Here is an 18904-nt window from a genome sequence, read left to right on the forward strand (position 1 = left end):
GGCAACTTTGACAGTAAGACCTAAAGCAAGAGCAAAGGCCAGCCCAAGGGGCAGAAGTTAGAGAGCATTCCAGGCAGAAGCACTGTAAAGGAACAGAAGTGGAAGGACTTTGGCCTCCTCAAGGAAGTGCAGATGGCCAGTGTGACTAAAGCGAGCAAGCAGAAGAAAGCAGGAGATGAGGCTAGAGGCAGGCAGGGCTGGAGCTGGACCCCAATGTTACATTTCTATTCATTCAACATTTGGTGCCCAGTCCATGCCTCTCTTCAGTGATCCCCTTAACGCCCAGCACAGACCTTTGCCCGGGGTAAACTTTCAGCAAATACTAGGCAGTTCAAATGATTGAGAGATGCCGGTGCTCTTCCAGCAACCCCCACCCATCAGTCACTCTCTGACCAACTTCAGAGTCACGACTCAGAAGAGCCTCTCCTCAATCCTTGTGTTTGATCACGTCCAGCCTTCATCCACATTTCTCCCAGGAAATGGGGAGCTCAGTGGGTGAGATTGACTTTGGTGAGCACATCTGATCACTGATTGGCTTTCTATTTCTTCAGCTTCACTGAGGTGTAATTGACAAATAAAATGGCAAGATAGTCAAAGTGTGCAACATGATGATCTGACATAAGTATGCATTGTGAAGGGATTCCCCCATCACATTAATTAGCACATCCATCACCTCATAGATTTACCTATTTATTTATTTACTTACTTACTTATTAAGTGAGAACATTTCAGTTCTTCTCTCTTAGCAAATTTCAGTTATACCATACAGTGTTATCAAACTAATTTGCTTCTCAGAGGTCATCCAGCAGTGCGGTGAAAGTCTGAGACTTGGGAGCCAGGCTTCTGGAAATTCTTACCCTGGTTCATTCTCCTCCAAGCTGTGCACTGTGGGATAAATCAGTTTACCTCCTGAGCCTCAGATTCTTTTCTGATAAAATGAGCCTACTAAGAGAGCTTTCCCCTAGGGTTTCTGCGAGGATTAAATGGTATGATGCACGAAGGGCCCTTCACACAGAGCCTGGCACATCATGAGCCCTTAATAAATGATTAGCTATTGTTTTATTATTAGCATTATCAACTATGGCCCTTAAAATACCCCAAATTTCCCAATTCCACCCTTCCCTCTTCTATTTGGAGAAACCCTGGGAGGCAACTGGATGCCTCTTCCCCTGTGATGGCTTCTTAGACACCACGGGGGGCAAAGCACTGACTCACTCCTCTCTCGGCCACTGAAGTGATCTGTGTGCTCTGCTTTGGTGACATTTGATACTCACCGCGGTGCGTGGCATGGCCTGTCTCCCCTGTGTGACCATGGAGTCCATGAGAACAAAGGCAGTGACTCTGTGTAATAACTGTCACATTTTTTCACATTTTAACATCTCTGAACTTGAGGACGCATCTTACTAACAATGGCATGGTGCAGTTAACTGACAGTTCTCTTCTCTTTCTTAGCATCACATAAAATAATAATGTATCTTACAATAGATGGCATCTTACATTAGATAAATACGCTAGCTTTGGGGACAGGCTTCAGAGAAAGACTGCTGGGGTCTTCTGTTTGGTATGTGACCTTGTGTGAGTTACATACTTAACCTGTCTCTACCACGGCTTCTGATCTGTACAGTAGACATAACGATTTTATCTCCCTCAGCCAGTAGTTGTAAGGAGTCACTGACTTAATATATTGTAAGGCATTTGGAATAGTGTCTGGCACACTAGAACGTTGTAGAATTATTACCTACTGTTCTTTGTGTTCTCGGTGGCTAGCTTGGTAATTGGCCAGACTGGGGGCTCAGTAAATATGTGACAAATAAGTAAAAGAGCAAAAGAACTAACTAACCTTGACAGTCACGGGAGCAGAGGCTCCACTCTTCCTTTGAGAGGCTCCTGAGACCCAGCTGCTTGCTTCCACCTCCACCTTCTGAATCACACCCCCAGTCAGCCACCCGGGCAACAGGTGCTCCAAAGACAGGTGGTTTCAGTCCAATATGGGCTCCAACAGACAATCTTTGCTTTGGGGCTTGACATCTACCCCACCCAGACTCGCGGAGCTGGACCACGCAGAGGCCCGAGCTTTTTCCTATCCATCTTCCTTCCTTCCTTCTCTTCTTCGAAAGCTATCACACTTCCATGTGGTCTGGGGCTCCCCCGCCTTCTCCTGTTCCTCCCTAAATCACTCACAGACCTTTCCTTCCATCGGCCTCTTCCTTGTCTAATTCCACCTTGGCCTCTGCTTCTCAGCGGGCCCCTCCCGAAGGACGCACTAGTGCCTACCTAGATCCAAGCAATGCTTCTGCATTTCCTGCCTCATCAAGCGTGGTGCTGCAGGAGCAAGAGCAGCAGAGCTAAGAAGATGTGGAACAGCCCAGGAAGAACTCAAACCCACTGGAAGCCTCACCCAGTGCCACTGGGCACAACTATGTCGGGATTTCAGCAAGCGTGCACAGAGCCACATGGCTTACTGTGGAAAAATCCCTTCTTCTGTGGAGGCCCCAGAAAGGCTGTCTGAGACCCCTCTGTAAAAGGCAAACCTTAGTGGGGGAACCTGATCCACAGCCTCTCCCCTCCTGCCCTGTGGTGGACCTGGAAACCTCCAGAACACTTCCCTGGTTCTTTGTGTCCTCCGCCAGCCAGACCATGCCTCACTTCGGTCGTGTCGGAGCAGAGCCACCAGAAATTCTGTCATTGGCATCTTTTCTTGGCCAGGAGCCAAAGAGGCCCAGTTTTATACTCTGTTACCAAGAATAGATTCTGTTTCCTCCCAATCCTGTGCTTAATTCAAGAGTAGCTAAAAATGCTAGGTCAACCCACATGCTATTTTTATTCCCACCTCCCATGTGCACACCCTTCTCCACTTCTAAACGGTAGCCTTTCAAATCCTGGACTTACACATCAGCCCAGTTGTTGCCATGGAAAAAATGAAAACAATGCTTCCTCTCGATCAGATGAGCACTTGTTTCTAGGGCGTGCCCCTTCCCCACCTGCCCTTCCTGTCTCACAGCCTCTCTCAGGACAAGGACCACATGCAAAAGGAGGCTTTGGTGTCTGCAGAGAAACCAGTGACTACTGGAGACTCAAGAGACCTCAAGGATGGCGTATGCTTTTGCCACCACCGTCACTAGACTTGAACTGCATGACAGCCCCTTACCCATTAGAAGTATCTACCATCTCAGGAGGCCTCGCTGCCGTAAAGGCCCAGATAGTTTACAAATGACTAACACATAGCACGTACTCGGGAAAACATTTTGAAATGCCAAATGGATCCTGTATCATGTTAGCATGTAAAACTGGAAAGCCAATAAAATGGAAGGTAACTGTTTGTATTATATTTTTTTTAAAAAAATGTTCTTGGGGCCCCTGGGTGGCTCAGTCAGTTGAGCATCTGGCTTTGGCTCAGGTCATGATCTCGCAGTTCATGGGTTTGAGCCCTGCATCAGGCTCTGTGCTGACAGCTAGCTAAGAGCCTAGAGCCTGTCTTTGGATTCTGTGTCTACCTCTTTCTCTGACCCTCCCCTGCTCATGCTGTCTCTCTCTCTCAAAAAATAAATAAAACGTTTTTTAAAAATGTTCTTTGTTTTTTATACCATCGAAAATATATTTCTTTAAATAGCCAACTCTGGGTGGCTCAGTCAGTTAAGCATCCGACTTCAGCTCAGGTCATGATCTCACAGTTTGAGTCTGAGCTGTCAACACAGAGCCGGGAGCCTGCTTCAGATTCTGTGTCTCCCTCTCTCTCTCTGCCCCTCCCTTGCTTGTGCTCTCTCTCTCTCTTTCTCTTTCTCTCAAAAATAAACAAAGACATTTAATAAATAAATAGCCAACTCTCCAGGCACAGACACAGTAGGGTCACTTTACAGAGATGTACATTTTTAGAGTAATTTTTGTGAGACTTATGTATGGTGAAAAGTTAGGCACTGACGCTCATCACCCAGCTCTGGCCCTCCGAGAGGGCCGCTCCCCTGCAGCAGCAAAGGCTTCTTTCTTCTCAGCTTCTGGGTTGGAGTTCACAGACTCCCATGTGGTGCCAGAGTGATGGGAGCCTGGACACACCAGGCTGCTGTTAGTTGAAGGATCTCTGTGGGTCAAGGCATGGCTCTCCTGCTAGCCCCCACCCCACCCCAACCCCCCTACCCTGAGCTTTGGGTCAGGGTCTGTGTTTGCACTTGGAAGGGCTCTGGGCAGGTGCCTAGAAATTCGAAAGGACTGGGGAACCAAGATTCTAAAGAGGCATGCTGATTCAGACCCTAAAAGGGATCACATTCCACACCACCTGGGAGCTAACTATGTCCTCCAGGGTTGTCTGGAGTAAGTTCTCAGTTGGGGATACACACTAGATTCACACTGGAGAGTTGTTTTTTTAATGCTAAAGCTACGACTTTCTGCCCAGAGATTCATCTGGAGATGAGTCCCTGGAATGAGTATTTTTGAAAAACTCCCCCAAGTGATTTTAACATGCAGCCGCTGAGAACCCCTGTGGTCACCCACCACCTGACCACACTCCCTGGGACCCAGTCAGAATGAGACAGGCTTTGGTGAAGAGAAGTTTAGGAGCAACGCCAGCATCTGTGGTGTCTGGGGAACAAACATATCCATTGTATGGATATCTTCATGTGTGTGTAAAATGTATACTTAAGTGTATAGAATGTGTGTGACATGGATACAGGCAAAACCAAAAATAGCATTTGTTTCGAGACAATCTCCTCATGAGACAAATTCTAGGTTTGAATTCTATTTTTTTTCCTGCTACTATTTTAAAACATTGATATTATGGACAAACATGGTAGGATTCCATTTATATGAGGCACAAAGAATAATCAAATTCGGAGACAGAAAGTTAGAATAGTGGTTCCCAGAGGCTTGGGGGAGGAAGGGAATGGTGAGTTAATGTTTAATGGGTAGAATTTCATCTGGGAAGATGAAAGATGAAAGTGTTCTAGGGATGCCTGAGTGGCTCAGTCAGTTGAGCATCTGACTTCAGCCCAGCTCATGATCTTGCTGTTTACAAGATCGAGCCCCACATTGGGCTCTGGGCTGATGGCTCAGAGCCTGGAGCCTGCTTAGGATTCTGTGTCTTCCTCTCTCTCTGTCCTTCCCCCGCTGCTGCACTGTCTATCTCTCAAAAATAAATAAAAAATTTTGTAAAAGTGTTCTAAGATGGATGTTGAAAGGTTGCACAACCATACGGATTTACCTAATGCAAAATAAGTGTATTCTTAAAAGTAGTTAAACTGAGGGTGCCTGGGTGGCTCAGTCAGTTAAGCGTCTGACTTCTGATTTTGGCTCAGGTCATGACCTCATGGTTCTTTTTTTTTTTTTTTTTTTTAATGTTTTATTTATTTCTAGGAGAGAGAGAGAGAGACAGCGTGAGCAAGGGAGGGTCAGAGTGAGAGGGAGTCACAGACTGAAACAGGCTCCAGGCTCTGAGCTGGCAGTCAGCACAGAGCCCGACGCGGGGCTCGAACCCACGAACCGCAAGATCATGACCTAAGCGAAAGTCGGACGCTTAACCGACTAAGCCACCCAGGCGCCCCGACATGACCTCATGGTTCTTGAGTTTGAGCCCCACATTGGACTCCGTGCTGATGGTGCAGGACCCTGTTTGGGATTGCCTTTCTCTCTCTCTCTCAAAATAAATGTTTAAAAATAGATAAACTGATTTTTTAAGTTGAATTATAAGATATCATATCTCTTTGGATGACTTTTAAGGGTCCAGGTTTAACAAGCTCCCATGATGCATATAGCATTGTACCGAATTTGGAAATGAATTGATTCCTTCATGCCTTAGATACTTCAAATGTAATCTCTGCTTCCTGCCTGTGGGTTGTTTAGACTATGGACCGATACTCGGAGATCTCCACTCTAAATGTATTGTTCCCCAGATGCCTTGGAGACTTTCTACAGAGCTGCTCACAGAAGTTGCCACCTATTCCTCCCGCCTCCATCACTAGACTCTCATCTCACAGCTATTCTTAACCATCCAGAAATTCTCAGGGGCCTTTTAATTCATAGACCTCATGTACCACCACAGCCAGACCTGAGGATGTTTGAATGGAGCATCAGGGTTTGTATGGAGGGAAAGAGGGGCAGTAAAGTGGAAGTTCAGATGTCTTTGAGGATAGGGTAAGTGAACACAAAGAGCGAGTTAGTTCCAATTTTGTCGAATGGCACTTAAATGACAGTAACATAAGTGGCCAAAATGACTCTCTCATTTACGCATTCTTTAAAAAACTATGGAGGGGCCACGATGATCCAAGACTTGTCATAGAGGCATTGCAAGGATTATGAAAAGTCCCCAACCAGTTGCAGAGATCAAATGGGATGTAACTGTAGAACATGAGAAGGGCCAGAAGCAAGATTTAAATACCACTCTTTTTCCTGCAAGGGCCAGAAATACATCGAGGCTTAAGTTAAAAAGGAATGTACCGGCTCACAGGATAAAAAAGTGCAGGGGAAGCTTGCCTTCAAACAAGGCTGGATCCTGGTACTCAATATCTTTTGAATTCCCTCCCATCTCTTGACTCTCTATTGTCCTTGTTCAGGAACAAGCTCACCTTACTGGTGATCAGAATGCTCTAAGCTAACTTCCTACTCATTTAGCAAATTCCACTTGAAGAGAGCTATTTTCTAAGAGTCTCAACCAGTATTCTAGAAGTCTTGGTGAGATGGAGTACCTATCTCTAAAACTGGAAGGATAAGGAAACACAGGGGCTTGGCTCTACCCAAACTATATAGGTTATGTGAGGGGTGGAGGAAATGTTTCCTAGTGGAAATAGAGCTACCCTAACCAGAAGAGGGAATGGACCCTGGCCAAACAATTTTTCTCACTACAGTGTGGAAGTTTACATGAGGTAATGGCCTGGTCTCCTGTAGGAAATCAGAGAAGGCCTCCCAAAGGAACCAGTGTTTAAATCTATCTTTAAGACCTCAAGAATGGGTAGGATCTGGTCATGGAAGGAAGAGAAGGTTGAGAGAAAGGGCCCACCCTGGGAGGGGGCGGGGAAACAGCAAGAAAAGTATGAACACTGATCAATGATTTTAGATGGGAAGATTCTATGTGATCAGTCCATTGTTAGGTGGCACAAGTTGGTCCATAGAGAACAACACTGAATTGAGGCAGGTTAGACCCTGAACCCAATTTAGCAAACCTGTGTTGGGACTATTTTGGCCTTTCAATAATGATAATAGGATTTCTTGAAAATAAGCAGGACAAGAAATGATGCAATTTTATGTGGCCTACATGTCACATCATAGTCACTTTTTTTTTTTTTTTATGTCTTTATTTTGAGAGACAGAGAGCGAGCAGGGGAGGAGCAGAATTCGAGGCAGGCTCCAGGCTCTGAGCTGTCAGCACAGAGCCTGACATGGGGCTCGAACCCACAGACTGTGAGATCATGACCTGAGCCAAAGTCGGACACTAAACTGACTGAGCCACCTAGGTGCCTCACATCATAGTCACTCTTGATCAAAACACACAATATACCTACAGAAGCTGCTGAGGAAGACTATTCTTTGGGGTATAATTTGTGAAGCAAATTTTCTTTTGGTACTCTTGGATTTTGGTTTTGTTTTTTAATGTACAATGAAACAACGGAGAACTTTACCCATTACAAGACTTTCAATGAGCCTCATGTACAAAAACAGGTAAGAGTTTGAAGCACAAGATATTATACAAAAAAGCAAAATGAGGTCTTAGAGTTTGGATATTTTTTGTTTTACTTTTTTTAATGTTTTTTTATTTATTTCTGAGAGAGAGGGGAGGGTCAGAGGGAGAGGGAGGTACAGAATCTGAGACAGGCTCCAGGCTCTGAGCTGTCAGCACAGAGCCTGATGTGGGGCTCAAACCCACGAACCGTGAGATCATGACCTGAGCCGAAGTCAGACGCTTAACTGACTGAGCCACCCAGGTGCCCCTTGTTTTACTTTTTTGCCTATAAAAAATACAATAGAAGGCCACAAAAAGGATTGTGTAGGAAAAACAGAACTCCATGGCCTGCTTCACTGCCATTATAAGAGCACCTTTTCAGATACAAGATCTTTTCCAAAAAATTCTTGGAAATTCTGAGATTTTATAATGTTGTTTTGTAATTTCAAGGCTCAAAGCATGAGCAAGACAATTGCTCCAGACCTAAAAATGCTTCCAAATGTCTAAGATTCTCTTATTTAAAGATATTAAATTCCAGCAATATCTGCTTGAACCCAATCCATGGTCCTGAAAGCGGTGAATTTTTATTTCACTGTAGATTCCTCCTTACAGACCCACTCTACATGGGAGGCAGTTCTGATCAACAGTAAGTGACCATGGCTATCCAGGTCTTCCCTCAACAAATGCAAAGAACCAGGAAGCAGAGCCAAAGAGGTCAAGAAACAAAACCAGAGCCAACATTTATCCTTGGTTTTTGTCACTACTTCTTTCACATGTTCTTATTTTCTTTTACCATTAAATATACAGTAACCAAAACTTTATTAATATACACATAAAGGAAAATATGTGCATCATGTAAGCCTGGTAGGTAGTAAGTCTAATCAGTGGTTGGTTTCTGCATGAAAATTTATGAGAGGGGCCTGTGTGGATTGTGTCATTCCCAAGTGGAAGAACCTCAAATGAGAAGCAGTATGAGCCCCAGTGAGCCTAAGAAGGCTACTAACACAAGAGAGTGTCTCTTCACACTAAGGGATGGGTCTCCTATTTTATTTTTATCCTGAGACCTCACTTTGTTCTTTTCTCCAACAAATGTCTTAAAATTAGTATAATACCAAATGAGACATGAGGAAGGAGACATTGGATAGAATTGGAGAAAGTATGAATGGAATCCAGGAAGTTCTGTGGTAGATGACTGATAAATCTTGATAAGGAGAAAATGAACAGAATAGTTCATCAGTCCATCTTTCCCTAAAGGGAAAAAACCACATACATTTTTGGTTTTGGATAAATAGAGAAAGCTTTTGCAGAGGGGAAAGTGTCATGGGAAAATGGAAAATGTCTCTAATGCCTATAACACATGAAATATCAAAGAGTAATAAAATATTAAAGGGCAAGAGTGTATATCTGTAAAAAATTACAGAGCACATGTTGGATAAAAAGTAAAACTATGGGATTAAATGGTTGTGTTACTGAAATAGTACTTGGTACATAAACTCAAACATTCCTGTTCAAATTCAGTTTCTCAGAGGTTGGGCTTCGGATGCCTGAGCACTTTGGACATTATCTTTGCCTTCATTCTTCTTTATTCGGATAAACACAACTGCTAAAATTACACCTAAAAGAGAAAACTCAAGGTCAAAGAGATGGAATCTTAAAATGTACTATCACATTTGTTTATAAAGTAGTACCCTGGTAGGAAAAAGTGACTCATGTAACTTCATTTCTTTTTGTGGTTCAACAACGTTTCATTGTCCTGGTGAATAAGGGATTCTAGGCATTGGTTTTCTTGGACTCATAAGCTTATCATTTATCTTGTTCAGTAAGTATGTATCAACTCCCAAATCATATCTATGCTGGGGGCTATTGCTGGGTTTTTACCAAGGAATATAGGAACTAATGTATGTAACACTTACAACTAAGTGTATAAGCATCTGACAGAGTTCCTGAACTTTGGATGTACTCAGTGAATGTTGATTCCAGTCCTTCATCCTCTTCTCTAGAGGAAATAGTCCAGTCAGAACAACCAGAAAGCTGTTCTCTGACCTGTTTACCTACCCAAAGCTTAGGTGTGTCCACACCAGTTATCACGCTTTCTTTGGTGCCTTCTCATGGCTCCAGCTTGAGTAGACTCCCTAACCTTCCTAGCTTCTCCTATCTCTGAATGCCTACAAAATTACATTGTGCATTTTAGCACTAAGTGTATACTATAAACTATAAATTTCAAGCCTTGCATTAAGCTGTCAGTGCAGAGCCTGTTTCGGATTCTCTATCTCCCTCTCTCTCTGCCCCTTCCCTATTTGTGTTCTATTAAAGATTAAAAAATAAACATTAAAAAAATTCTTGCACTAATTCAAACCCTACTTTTAAAAATGTAAGGATATGAAACTGTAAGATCTTATTACTTCTACTTTTAGATATTCCCAAACTCACCCAGTCTAACCTGTGGCAAAATTATTAAATGGTCATCTGAAAAAACTGCTATTTGCTGTATAAACTCAAAAATCCTTTCAAGATGGGAGGGAGGATAGAATAAGAAAATGCATGAAGGTAGAAGGAAGCTTAAGTTAGTGAAAACTCAAAAGTCTAGATCAATTAGGGTGGAAGGGTATGCACCAGACTGTGAACAGGGTGAAAAGATGATCCCCATGCACATGTTAGGATAAGTAGTGGCTATGTCACAAAGGCCCTTCCATGTCATGATCATGAGGAATCTGGATGGAATGGTATAAGGAAACGAGGCCTCTTTTAGAGCTGTGATTTCAGAGTCTAATGTGATAGACTGGATAGTAGCAGAAAAGGCCAAATGCCAAGAGAACAATTAAGAATTCTTAGAATAGGGGCGCCTGGGTGGCTTAGTCGGTTAAGCGTCCGACTTTCGCTTAGGTCATGATCTCGCGGTTCGTGGGTTCGAGCCTCGCGTCGGGCTCTGTGCTGACTGCCAGCTCAGAGCCTGGAGCCTGTTTCAGTCTGTGACTCCCTCTCTCTCTGACCCTCCCCTGCTCACGCTGTCTCTCTCTCTCTCCTAGAAATAAATAAAAATATTAAAAAAAAAAAGAATTCTTAGAATAATCTCAGCCTTCCTTTTCAAAGAGAAAGGATGTGAAATGGTATAAACCCTTTCAGTCAAATGGACATGACTTGGTAAGGTATCTATTTCTAATATTTAACTTATGATGAGGACAACAATTGAAAGAGGACCTCTTTGAGCATTGAGCTTTTCACAAAAAAAGAAGATGGCTATAAATGGGAACTCTACTGTCTAGTCTGGCCATGGGCCAAAGCAGAATAAGGCCCATGATAAACTAGACTTGTTCTTGGGGTAATAAAGAATTAGTCTACCATCATGAAAATCCTCAAAGAGAAGTTCTGCAGCATTCTGAGTCTGTAAGCATCTGCACTGGAAAGCCAGTTCTCCTGGTTCCAACAATGGTAGACTAGACTGTAAGCTCTGTGGGTGGAGGATCCGTGTAGATCTTGCCCATCAGCTATTCCCCAAAGCAAACATAGTGCCTGGAACAAAGCAAGGCCACAGCAACTGCATTTCTTTCTCCTTCATCTCAAAAGCTTGGAAACTAGGCACAAAATATAACAATTTATGCTTTAAAGCCTCTTGTGTTATATTTTCCAACTAACCAATGATAGGTAACAGGTGGTATTAAGGCTCTCAACTAGTCTCTCAACTAGGCTCTCCACTAGAAAAGTCTGATGGTTTGCTGGTAATGTATATTCCTGGTTATTCCCTAGAATGCCAGTGAGCAGCCACCAGACCAGCCCCAAAGATAGACCCTGAGGTAAGTGTTTTTTTTTTTTAATTTTTTTTAATGTTTTATTTATTTCTAGGAGAGAGAGAGAGAGAGAGAGAGCGTGAGCAGGGGAGGGTCAGAGAGAGAGGGAGTCACAGACTCTGAAACAGGCTCCAGGCTCTGAGCCGGCAGTCAGCACAGAGCCCGACGCAGGGCTCGAACCCACGAACCGCGAGATCAGGACCTAAGTGAAAGTTGGACACTTAACCGACTAAGCCACCCAAGCGCCCCAGGTAAGTGTTTCTAAGGCCCAGAACAGGAATCTTTGAATCTGAGAAATTATACTCACCAATAACCAAACATGTGGTCAGGAGTATACCAACTGCCATGCCCACAGTGGGCATCCCAGACTGGTGACCTGCTGGCCGAAAACACCTTCCTTCCACACACCTGCAGAAAGTAACTGAAAAGCAAAACGGTATTTGGTAAAATACATTTTCAAGCAAACAGTTGCAAAATCCTATATCAAAGCCAAGAATTCTCTCAAACTATACCCATAGTGACAGACATTATCCCAAGCTGCCTGTGGCAAAATACCTACCTGGTAAATAGACCAGCCCTTCCAAGGGTGGCCTTCCACCGTCACGGACGCGGATTGGGACATTGTAAACTCGCTCTTCAAAGTTCGTGCCCTTGGTCGAAAGTTTGCCATGAGTGTCTGTCAGAATAGGGGGGGAAAACGAATGACATGAAAACACAACTTCATACCCATATATCAACAGGAATAAAGCTCACCTTTGCAGTATACACTAAGGTTGGCCAGGAAATTATTCGATGTAAGTATGAGTTAAATTACCCAAAGTATCACCACTCAGCGTGTGCCTTCCATAACGTCAAATAGGATGCCAAAGTACCCTTTAATTTCTCAATTCATGATTTCTCTGTAGAATAAATAGTTGGCTATCATAGCACTGTAGCTTTGTTCTATAACATTAGACTGAATGAAACACTGAATTAGAAAAGATTTTTGAAGAAATAATTGCTAAATAATTTTTCAAATTAGGTGAAAACTCTAAGTCCTCAGATCCAAGAAGATTCATAAATTCCAGGAAAAAGGAAAACAAACAAAGTGACGCTAAAGCACATAGTAATCAAATTGCTTAAAACTAGTGAGAAAGATCATCTTGTGTGTGTGTGTGCGTGCATGCTTGTGTGTGTGTGTGTGTGTGTGCGTGCGCGCGCGAGTGCACATGTATGGGTGTGTGAAAAGGAAAATCTTAAAAGTATCCAGAGTAAAAAGGATATGTTACATTTAAGGGAACAAGGAAGAAATGGTGAAATCCAAAACACCGTGGAAAAAACATCTTTAAAGTACTGAAGACAAAATTCTCAATAAATTTGAAAGTATTCTAGTCAATTGTTCCCTGGTTGCTAAAGTTAAGTTAGAAATCCATAATCAAAGATATGGGAAATCCCCATATATTTGGAAACTATAGAACACACTTCTAAACAAGCCATGGGTCACAGAAGAAATCTAAAGGGAAATTGGAAAGTATTTTGAACTGAATGAAAATGGAAACACAACACATCAAACTTTGTGGAATACAGCTAACATGACATTAAGAGATAAATTTATTGCACCAAATGCCCACATTAACAAAGAAAAACTTTCCAAATTAATTGCCTCAGCTTCCACCTTAATAAAAATAAAACAAGAACAAAGTAAACACAACATAAGAAGAATAAAGGAAATAATAAAAATCTGAGCACTGAAATACAAAACAAAAAAAGTTGGAAAAAAAATCTATGAAATCAAAAGCTGGTTCTTTGAGAATATCAGTAAAATTAATAACCTCTGGCCAGATTGATCAGGAAAAAAGAGCCAATTTCCCAATCTCAGAATGAGGTGATGATATCACTATATATTCTGCGATTTTGAGAATAATAAAACAATATGACAAGTAACTTTGTGCCAATAAATTAGACAAACTGAATGAAATAGACAAATTACTTAAAAGATAGAAACTAGTAAGTTCAACCAAGAAAAAAATCTATAACTTAAATAGCCCTGTATCTACTTATGAAATTGAATTTTTTAAGCTTATTTATTTTGAGGGAGAGAGAGCATGAGCAGGGAAGCAGCAGAGAGAGAGGAAGAGAGAGAGAATCCCAAGCAGGCTAGATACTATCAGCGCTGAACCCAACATAGGGCTCAATCTCAGGAAACATGAGATCATGACCCGAGCCAAAATCAACAGTTGGTTGCTCAACTGACTGAGCCACTCAGGTGCCCCAAGAAATTGAATTTTTACTTAAAACTTTTTATAAAGACAACTCTGAGTCCACAATGGCTTCATGGTAGATTCTACCAAACATTAAGAGAGAAATAAAAAAAATTTTTTTTACACAAACTTTTCCAGATAATTGAAGAAGTAGAATACTTCTTAACTCATTCTATGAAGCAGAATTACTCTGACATCAAAATCTGATGAAGACATTACAAGGAAAGAAAAATACAGATCAATATCCCTCATGAATACAGATGGAGAAATCCTTAAAATTTTTGCAAATCAAATCCAGCAATACATAAAAATGCTGTATTTCACCACCAAGTAGCATTATACCAAGAAGAGATTGGTTTAAGATCTAGAAGGTGATTCCAAAAGTTGATTGATTTAATTCACCAATCAATAGACCAAAAAAATCAATCATTTCAATAGATGCAAAACAGGCAGATGAAAATTTTAGCATCCATTCCTAGTTAAAACAAGCAAACAAACAAATAAACAACTCTGTGCAAGTTAGGAACACATGATAAACTCCTCAATCTGATACAAAAAAACTACAGCAAACTTTATACTCAATGGTCAAAGACTAAAAGCTTTCTCCCAAGATTGGTTTATTTCTACTCTCACTACTTTCATTCAACATTCTACTGATGGTTTTAGCCGGTAATAAAACAAAATAAAAAGGGGCGCCTGGGTGGCTTAGTCGGTTGAGCGTCCGACTTTCGCTTAGGTCATGATCTCACGGTTCGTGGGTTCGTGCCCCGCGGGCTCTGTGCTGACTGCCAGCTCAGAGCCTGGAGCCTGTTTCGGAGTCTGTGACTCCCTCTCTCTCTGACCCTCCCCTGCTCACACTGTCTCTCTCTCCCTCCTAGAAATAGATAAAAATATTAAAAATAAATAAATAAATAAAACAAAATAAAAAAATAAAAGTCATCTGGTTTGGAAAGGAAATTAAAATGTCATTATTTTCAGACAACATGATTGTCCATGTAGAAAATCTTGGGAGGGGCACCTGTGTGGCTCAGTCAGTTAAGCATCTGACATCAGCTCAGGTCATGATCTCATGGTTAATGATTTTGAGCCCCATGTCAGGCTCTGCACTGACAGCTCAGAGCCTGGAGCCTGCTTCAGATTCTGTGTCTTCCTCTCTCTTTCTGCCACTCCTCTGCCTGTGAGCTCGCTCTCTTGCTCTCTCTCTCAAAAATAAATAAATAAACTTAAAAAAAGAAAACCCATGGAGTTGTAAAGGAAAAAAGAGAGCTAAGAGTGAGGTCAGCAGTGTTATAGGATATAAGATTAATATACAAAAATCATCTATTATTTTCTCATATCTTGCTATTACTTAAAAATAAAATTTTTAAATACCATTTAAAATAATATAAAAAACAGGAAATGCTGGGGGCACCAGTTAAGCATCCAACTTGATTCTGACTCAGGTCATGATCTCATGGTTCATGAGATCGAGCCCTGCATCAGGCTCTGCACTGACAGCAAGAGGTCTGCTTGGGATTCATTCTCTCTGTCTCTCTTTCTCTCTTTCAAAATAAATAAATAAAAACATTTTAAAATAATTTTTAAAAATATGAGATGCTTAGGTGAAATTTTGCCAAAAATGTACACTGAAAATTGAAACACTTAGCTCTGAGAAATTACAGAGGAACTAAGTAAACGAAGATATATATCATGTCCATGGCTTGCAAGATTCAGTTTTGTTAAAATGTCAATTATCTCCCAAATTCAGCTATAGATTCACACGATCCCAAATCACAATTTCCATACGCTTTTTTGGTAGAAATGGACAAGCTAAATTCTAAAACGTATATGGAATGCAAAAGACCTAGAATAGATGAAAAAATATCTTGAAAAAGAACACAGTTGGAAAAACTACACTACTTGATTTCAAGTTTTACTATAGAGTAATAGTAATCAAAACAGGGTAGTATTAGTACAAATGTTAGCAAAAAGATCAGTGAAACAGAAAAGTCCAGAGAAGGATCCATATATATGTGGTCACTTGATTTTTGGCAAAGCTGTCAAAGCAATTCAATGTGAAAAGGAGATTTTCAATAAATAGTGTCAGAACAATTAGATGGCCTTATTAAATACAATGAAACTTGACCTTCACCACACACCACATGCAAAAATTAACTTGAAATAAATCATGTAAAAGTTGAAACTATAAAGCCTTTGGGGAAAAACTGGGGGTACCTGTTTGGTTCAGTTGGCTAAGCATCTGACTTCAGCTCACAATTCGTGAGTTTGAGCCCCACATCAGGCTCTGTGCTGATAGCTCAGAGCCTGGAGCCGGCTTTGGATTCTGTGTCTCCCTCTCTCTCGGCCTCTCCCCTGCATTCTCTCTCTCACTCTCTCTCTCTTTCTCTCTCTCTCTCTCAAAATAAATAAACATTTTTTTAAACTTTAGGGGAAAAATTAGAAAATTTTAGTAACCTTGGGTTTGGCAAAAATTTCTTAAATATCACACAAAAAGTTACAAATTATATAAAATCTAAAAATCAATAAATCAGGTGACATCAAACATTGTAAATGTGCTCTTCAAAAGATATGCAAGTCATAGCCCGGGAGAAAATATTTGTAAACACATATCTGACAAAAAACTTGTACCTAAACTATAAAAAGAATGATAGGTGTCAACAATAGAAGGCAAACAGCCAAATTTTTCAAATGGGCACAAAATTTGACCAGACCTTCCACCTGTGAAAATAAATGGGTGGCAAATAAGCACGTGAAAAGATGCTCAACACTGTTAGTCTTTAGGGAAACATAAAACCACAATGAAATGCTACTACACTCCCAATGGCTACAATTAAAAATACTAAGCAGAGCAAGGATTGGGAAGAATACTGAGCAACTAGAACTCTCATACACTGCTGGGGATGTAAAACATTACAAACTGGAAAGCAATTTGTCACTTTCTTGAAACTTTAAACCATACAGCTACCATATGCCCCCGCCATTCCACTTCTAGATATTTAACCAAGAAACATGAAAGCATATACTCCTACAAAATTCCTGTTCACAATGCTCATAGCAGCTTTATTTGAAATAGCAGCAATTAGAAGCAAACCAAATGACAATCAAGAAGTGAATAGCTAACAAAATGAGAGTGCCATACAATGGAATACTCCTCCGCAATCTAAAAGTATGAGTATTGATACACAGAACAACACAAATAAACTCCAGAATAAGTACGCTAAGGGAAACTAGCCAGCCAAAAAGAGTACATACTGTATTACCTTCTTTCGATAAAATTCTTGAAAATCCAAACTCATCTAGAGTGACAGAAAGCAGATCTGTGGCTCCCCAGGGATGAGAGGAAAACAGGGAATTGCAGCTAGAGCTAGAGCATGAAAAATCTTGGGGGGGAGAGTGAAAATGTTCTTATCCTTTTGGTGCTGAGGGCTTCAATGGGGTCTACATGTATCAGTTTCTATAAAACTGTACACTTTAAATATGTGCCACTTATTGTGTGACAATTATTTTTCTATTAAGCTGTTTTTGAAAACCATTATGAAATCTGTTCTGCAGCCACCACTGGAAATTTTGCAAATGCCCTCAGATTGTCCAACTGCCCGTAGACACTAAGGGGGGGGTGCCATGTGTTAATCTCTCCTCCCCCCAAAGCCCAGGCCTTTCCTTCCCCCTGGAGAGCTCCCCTCTCCAAGTTTCCAAAGCTTGAGCTTCCTACCTGCATCGTGGGAGGAAACTCAGCGCTGAGTGCACCACTAACACACCAAGGCAAATAAAAACTAATTTTATCATCGATCAGTGTTTGGTTCAACTCACCATTGATTCTCAAAACATTCCAGTCATGTTGGAAGCTTTCACTGCCAATGGAAAATGAAACGTGTTGATGCAGCAATGACTGCCGATCATCATCAGTGACCTCAAAAATGAGAGTCCCCTCCTGCTGGAGGGGATGACACAGAAACAAGCCTGTGTACTCCTTGGCTAGCCGAGGGGGGTTGTCATTGATGTCCCAGAGGGTCAGGTGGAAACTGGCGGTGGAGCTCTGGGAGAAGCCGCCTAAGGAAGTAAGGGATTGAAACATGGTATCAGCTTTTTCATTTTCCTCATAACATATCAAAATATTTCCTTTTCTTAAAAAAAAAAAACAATTAAAGAAGTTGGGTATACTGAGGTAGTAGAAAGATAACAAGCTTTTAGAATCAGATCTAGTTTTGTTTCCTGGTTAAAAACTCTTAGTGATAATAATAATAAGATTTATACACTAATGTTTTATATGCATTACTTCAAAACAACTCTGATGTGCATTTACTGATGACAACACTGAGGTTCAGAGAAGTTGTGTGACTTGCTCAAGGTCACACAGCAGGAGAGAGGCTTCCATCCCAGGAAGTCTCACTCTACAGCCCACAACTGCTCCTTGGCACTGACTCAGGCATGGTTGTGAAGTTTTCTACGCCTTGTTTCTGCAGCTGTAAAAGATGTGACTTTGTGAGGATCCCACATGTTGTGTTTGTTGAAAATAGCAAAGGGCTGTGCTCGCTTCGGCAGCACATATACTAAAATTGGAACGAAAATAGCAAAGGGCTACATGGACGTTATTTTCTATGGTGTAGAGATGAAAGATTTAGACTCTATAGCCTTAATGGTTGGTAGCTATGTGATTGCGGTCAAGTTACTTAACTTCTCAGGGCCCTGATTTCCTCATCCATAAAACATGGTCAATAATAGTAGCTACCCAAAGTGTTGTATGAAGATTAAGTTATCACACTGAGTACCTGAAACAAGGCTGCCAGGGCAACGTAAACACTGACTCTCCTCTTCCCTGACATCCATCACACATACCAGTTCCACAATTTCTGACCCTGTCCTGCTTCAATTCCAGTGAACCCTGTCTTCTTGCTTTGCTTTTCAACCATCTTCTACGGCTCTGACCACATTTAACCAAAGGAGGAAGACACTGTGCTCTTGAGGTCATTTCATCTATCGGCATCATTTCAGAGCCAACAAGGAGTACAGGGCATTGAATCCAGATTTTGATTCGTGGAACTTCTAAGATGTGAAAGGACTCTAGGACCCATCCAAAGTGAAGCGTTAATCCCCCTGGTATGTTGTAGCGAACGTGTGGCGCAAAGACTCAGCCAGAAACTTCCTGATTAATCGGGAGCTTTTAAATCAAGAGTTAAAGGTATACACTATGATAATGGAATGTGCTTCTTTGGAAACAAGCAAGGGAGACAGCACCC

At 41.5% G+C, this 18904-nt stretch overlaps 1 protein-coding gene across 6 annotated transcripts in view; it reads right to left on the reverse strand.

The window, feature by feature from the left end:
* Positions 1 to 9039: 9039 nt before the first annotated feature.
* CDH17 (cadherin 17) overlaps positions 9040 to 18904 on the reverse strand; it is a 60455-nt gene continuing 50590 nt past the window's right edge. For 3 of the 6 annotated variants that reach the window (XM_077771261.1, XM_077771260.1, XM_077771258.1), the window contains 4 exons: positions 17478 to 17717; positions 11987 to 12103; positions 11735 to 11848; positions 9040 to 9257 (listed from right to left, as the gene is read on the reverse strand). In XM_077771261.1, the coding sequence (XP_077627387.1) occupies positions 9157 to 9257; positions 11735 to 11848; positions 11987 to 12103; positions 17478 to 17717 (572 nt within the window). In that variant the 3' untranslated portion in view covers positions 9040 to 9156. The remainder of the gene's footprint in view (positions 9258 to 11734; positions 11849 to 11986; positions 12104 to 17477; positions 17718 to 18904) is intronic. The other 3 variants (XM_077771263.1, XM_077771259.1, XM_077771262.1) reach the window with 3 other exon arrangements.

The sequence above is a fragment of the Crocuta crocuta genome, unplaced genomic scaffold, assembly GCF_008692635.1.
Source record: "Crocuta crocuta isolate KB4526 unplaced genomic scaffold, BGI_CrCroc_1.0 scaffold235, whole genome shotgun sequence".
Classification (NCBI taxonomy): Eukaryota; Metazoa; Chordata; class Mammalia; order Carnivora; family Hyaenidae; genus Crocuta; species Crocuta crocuta.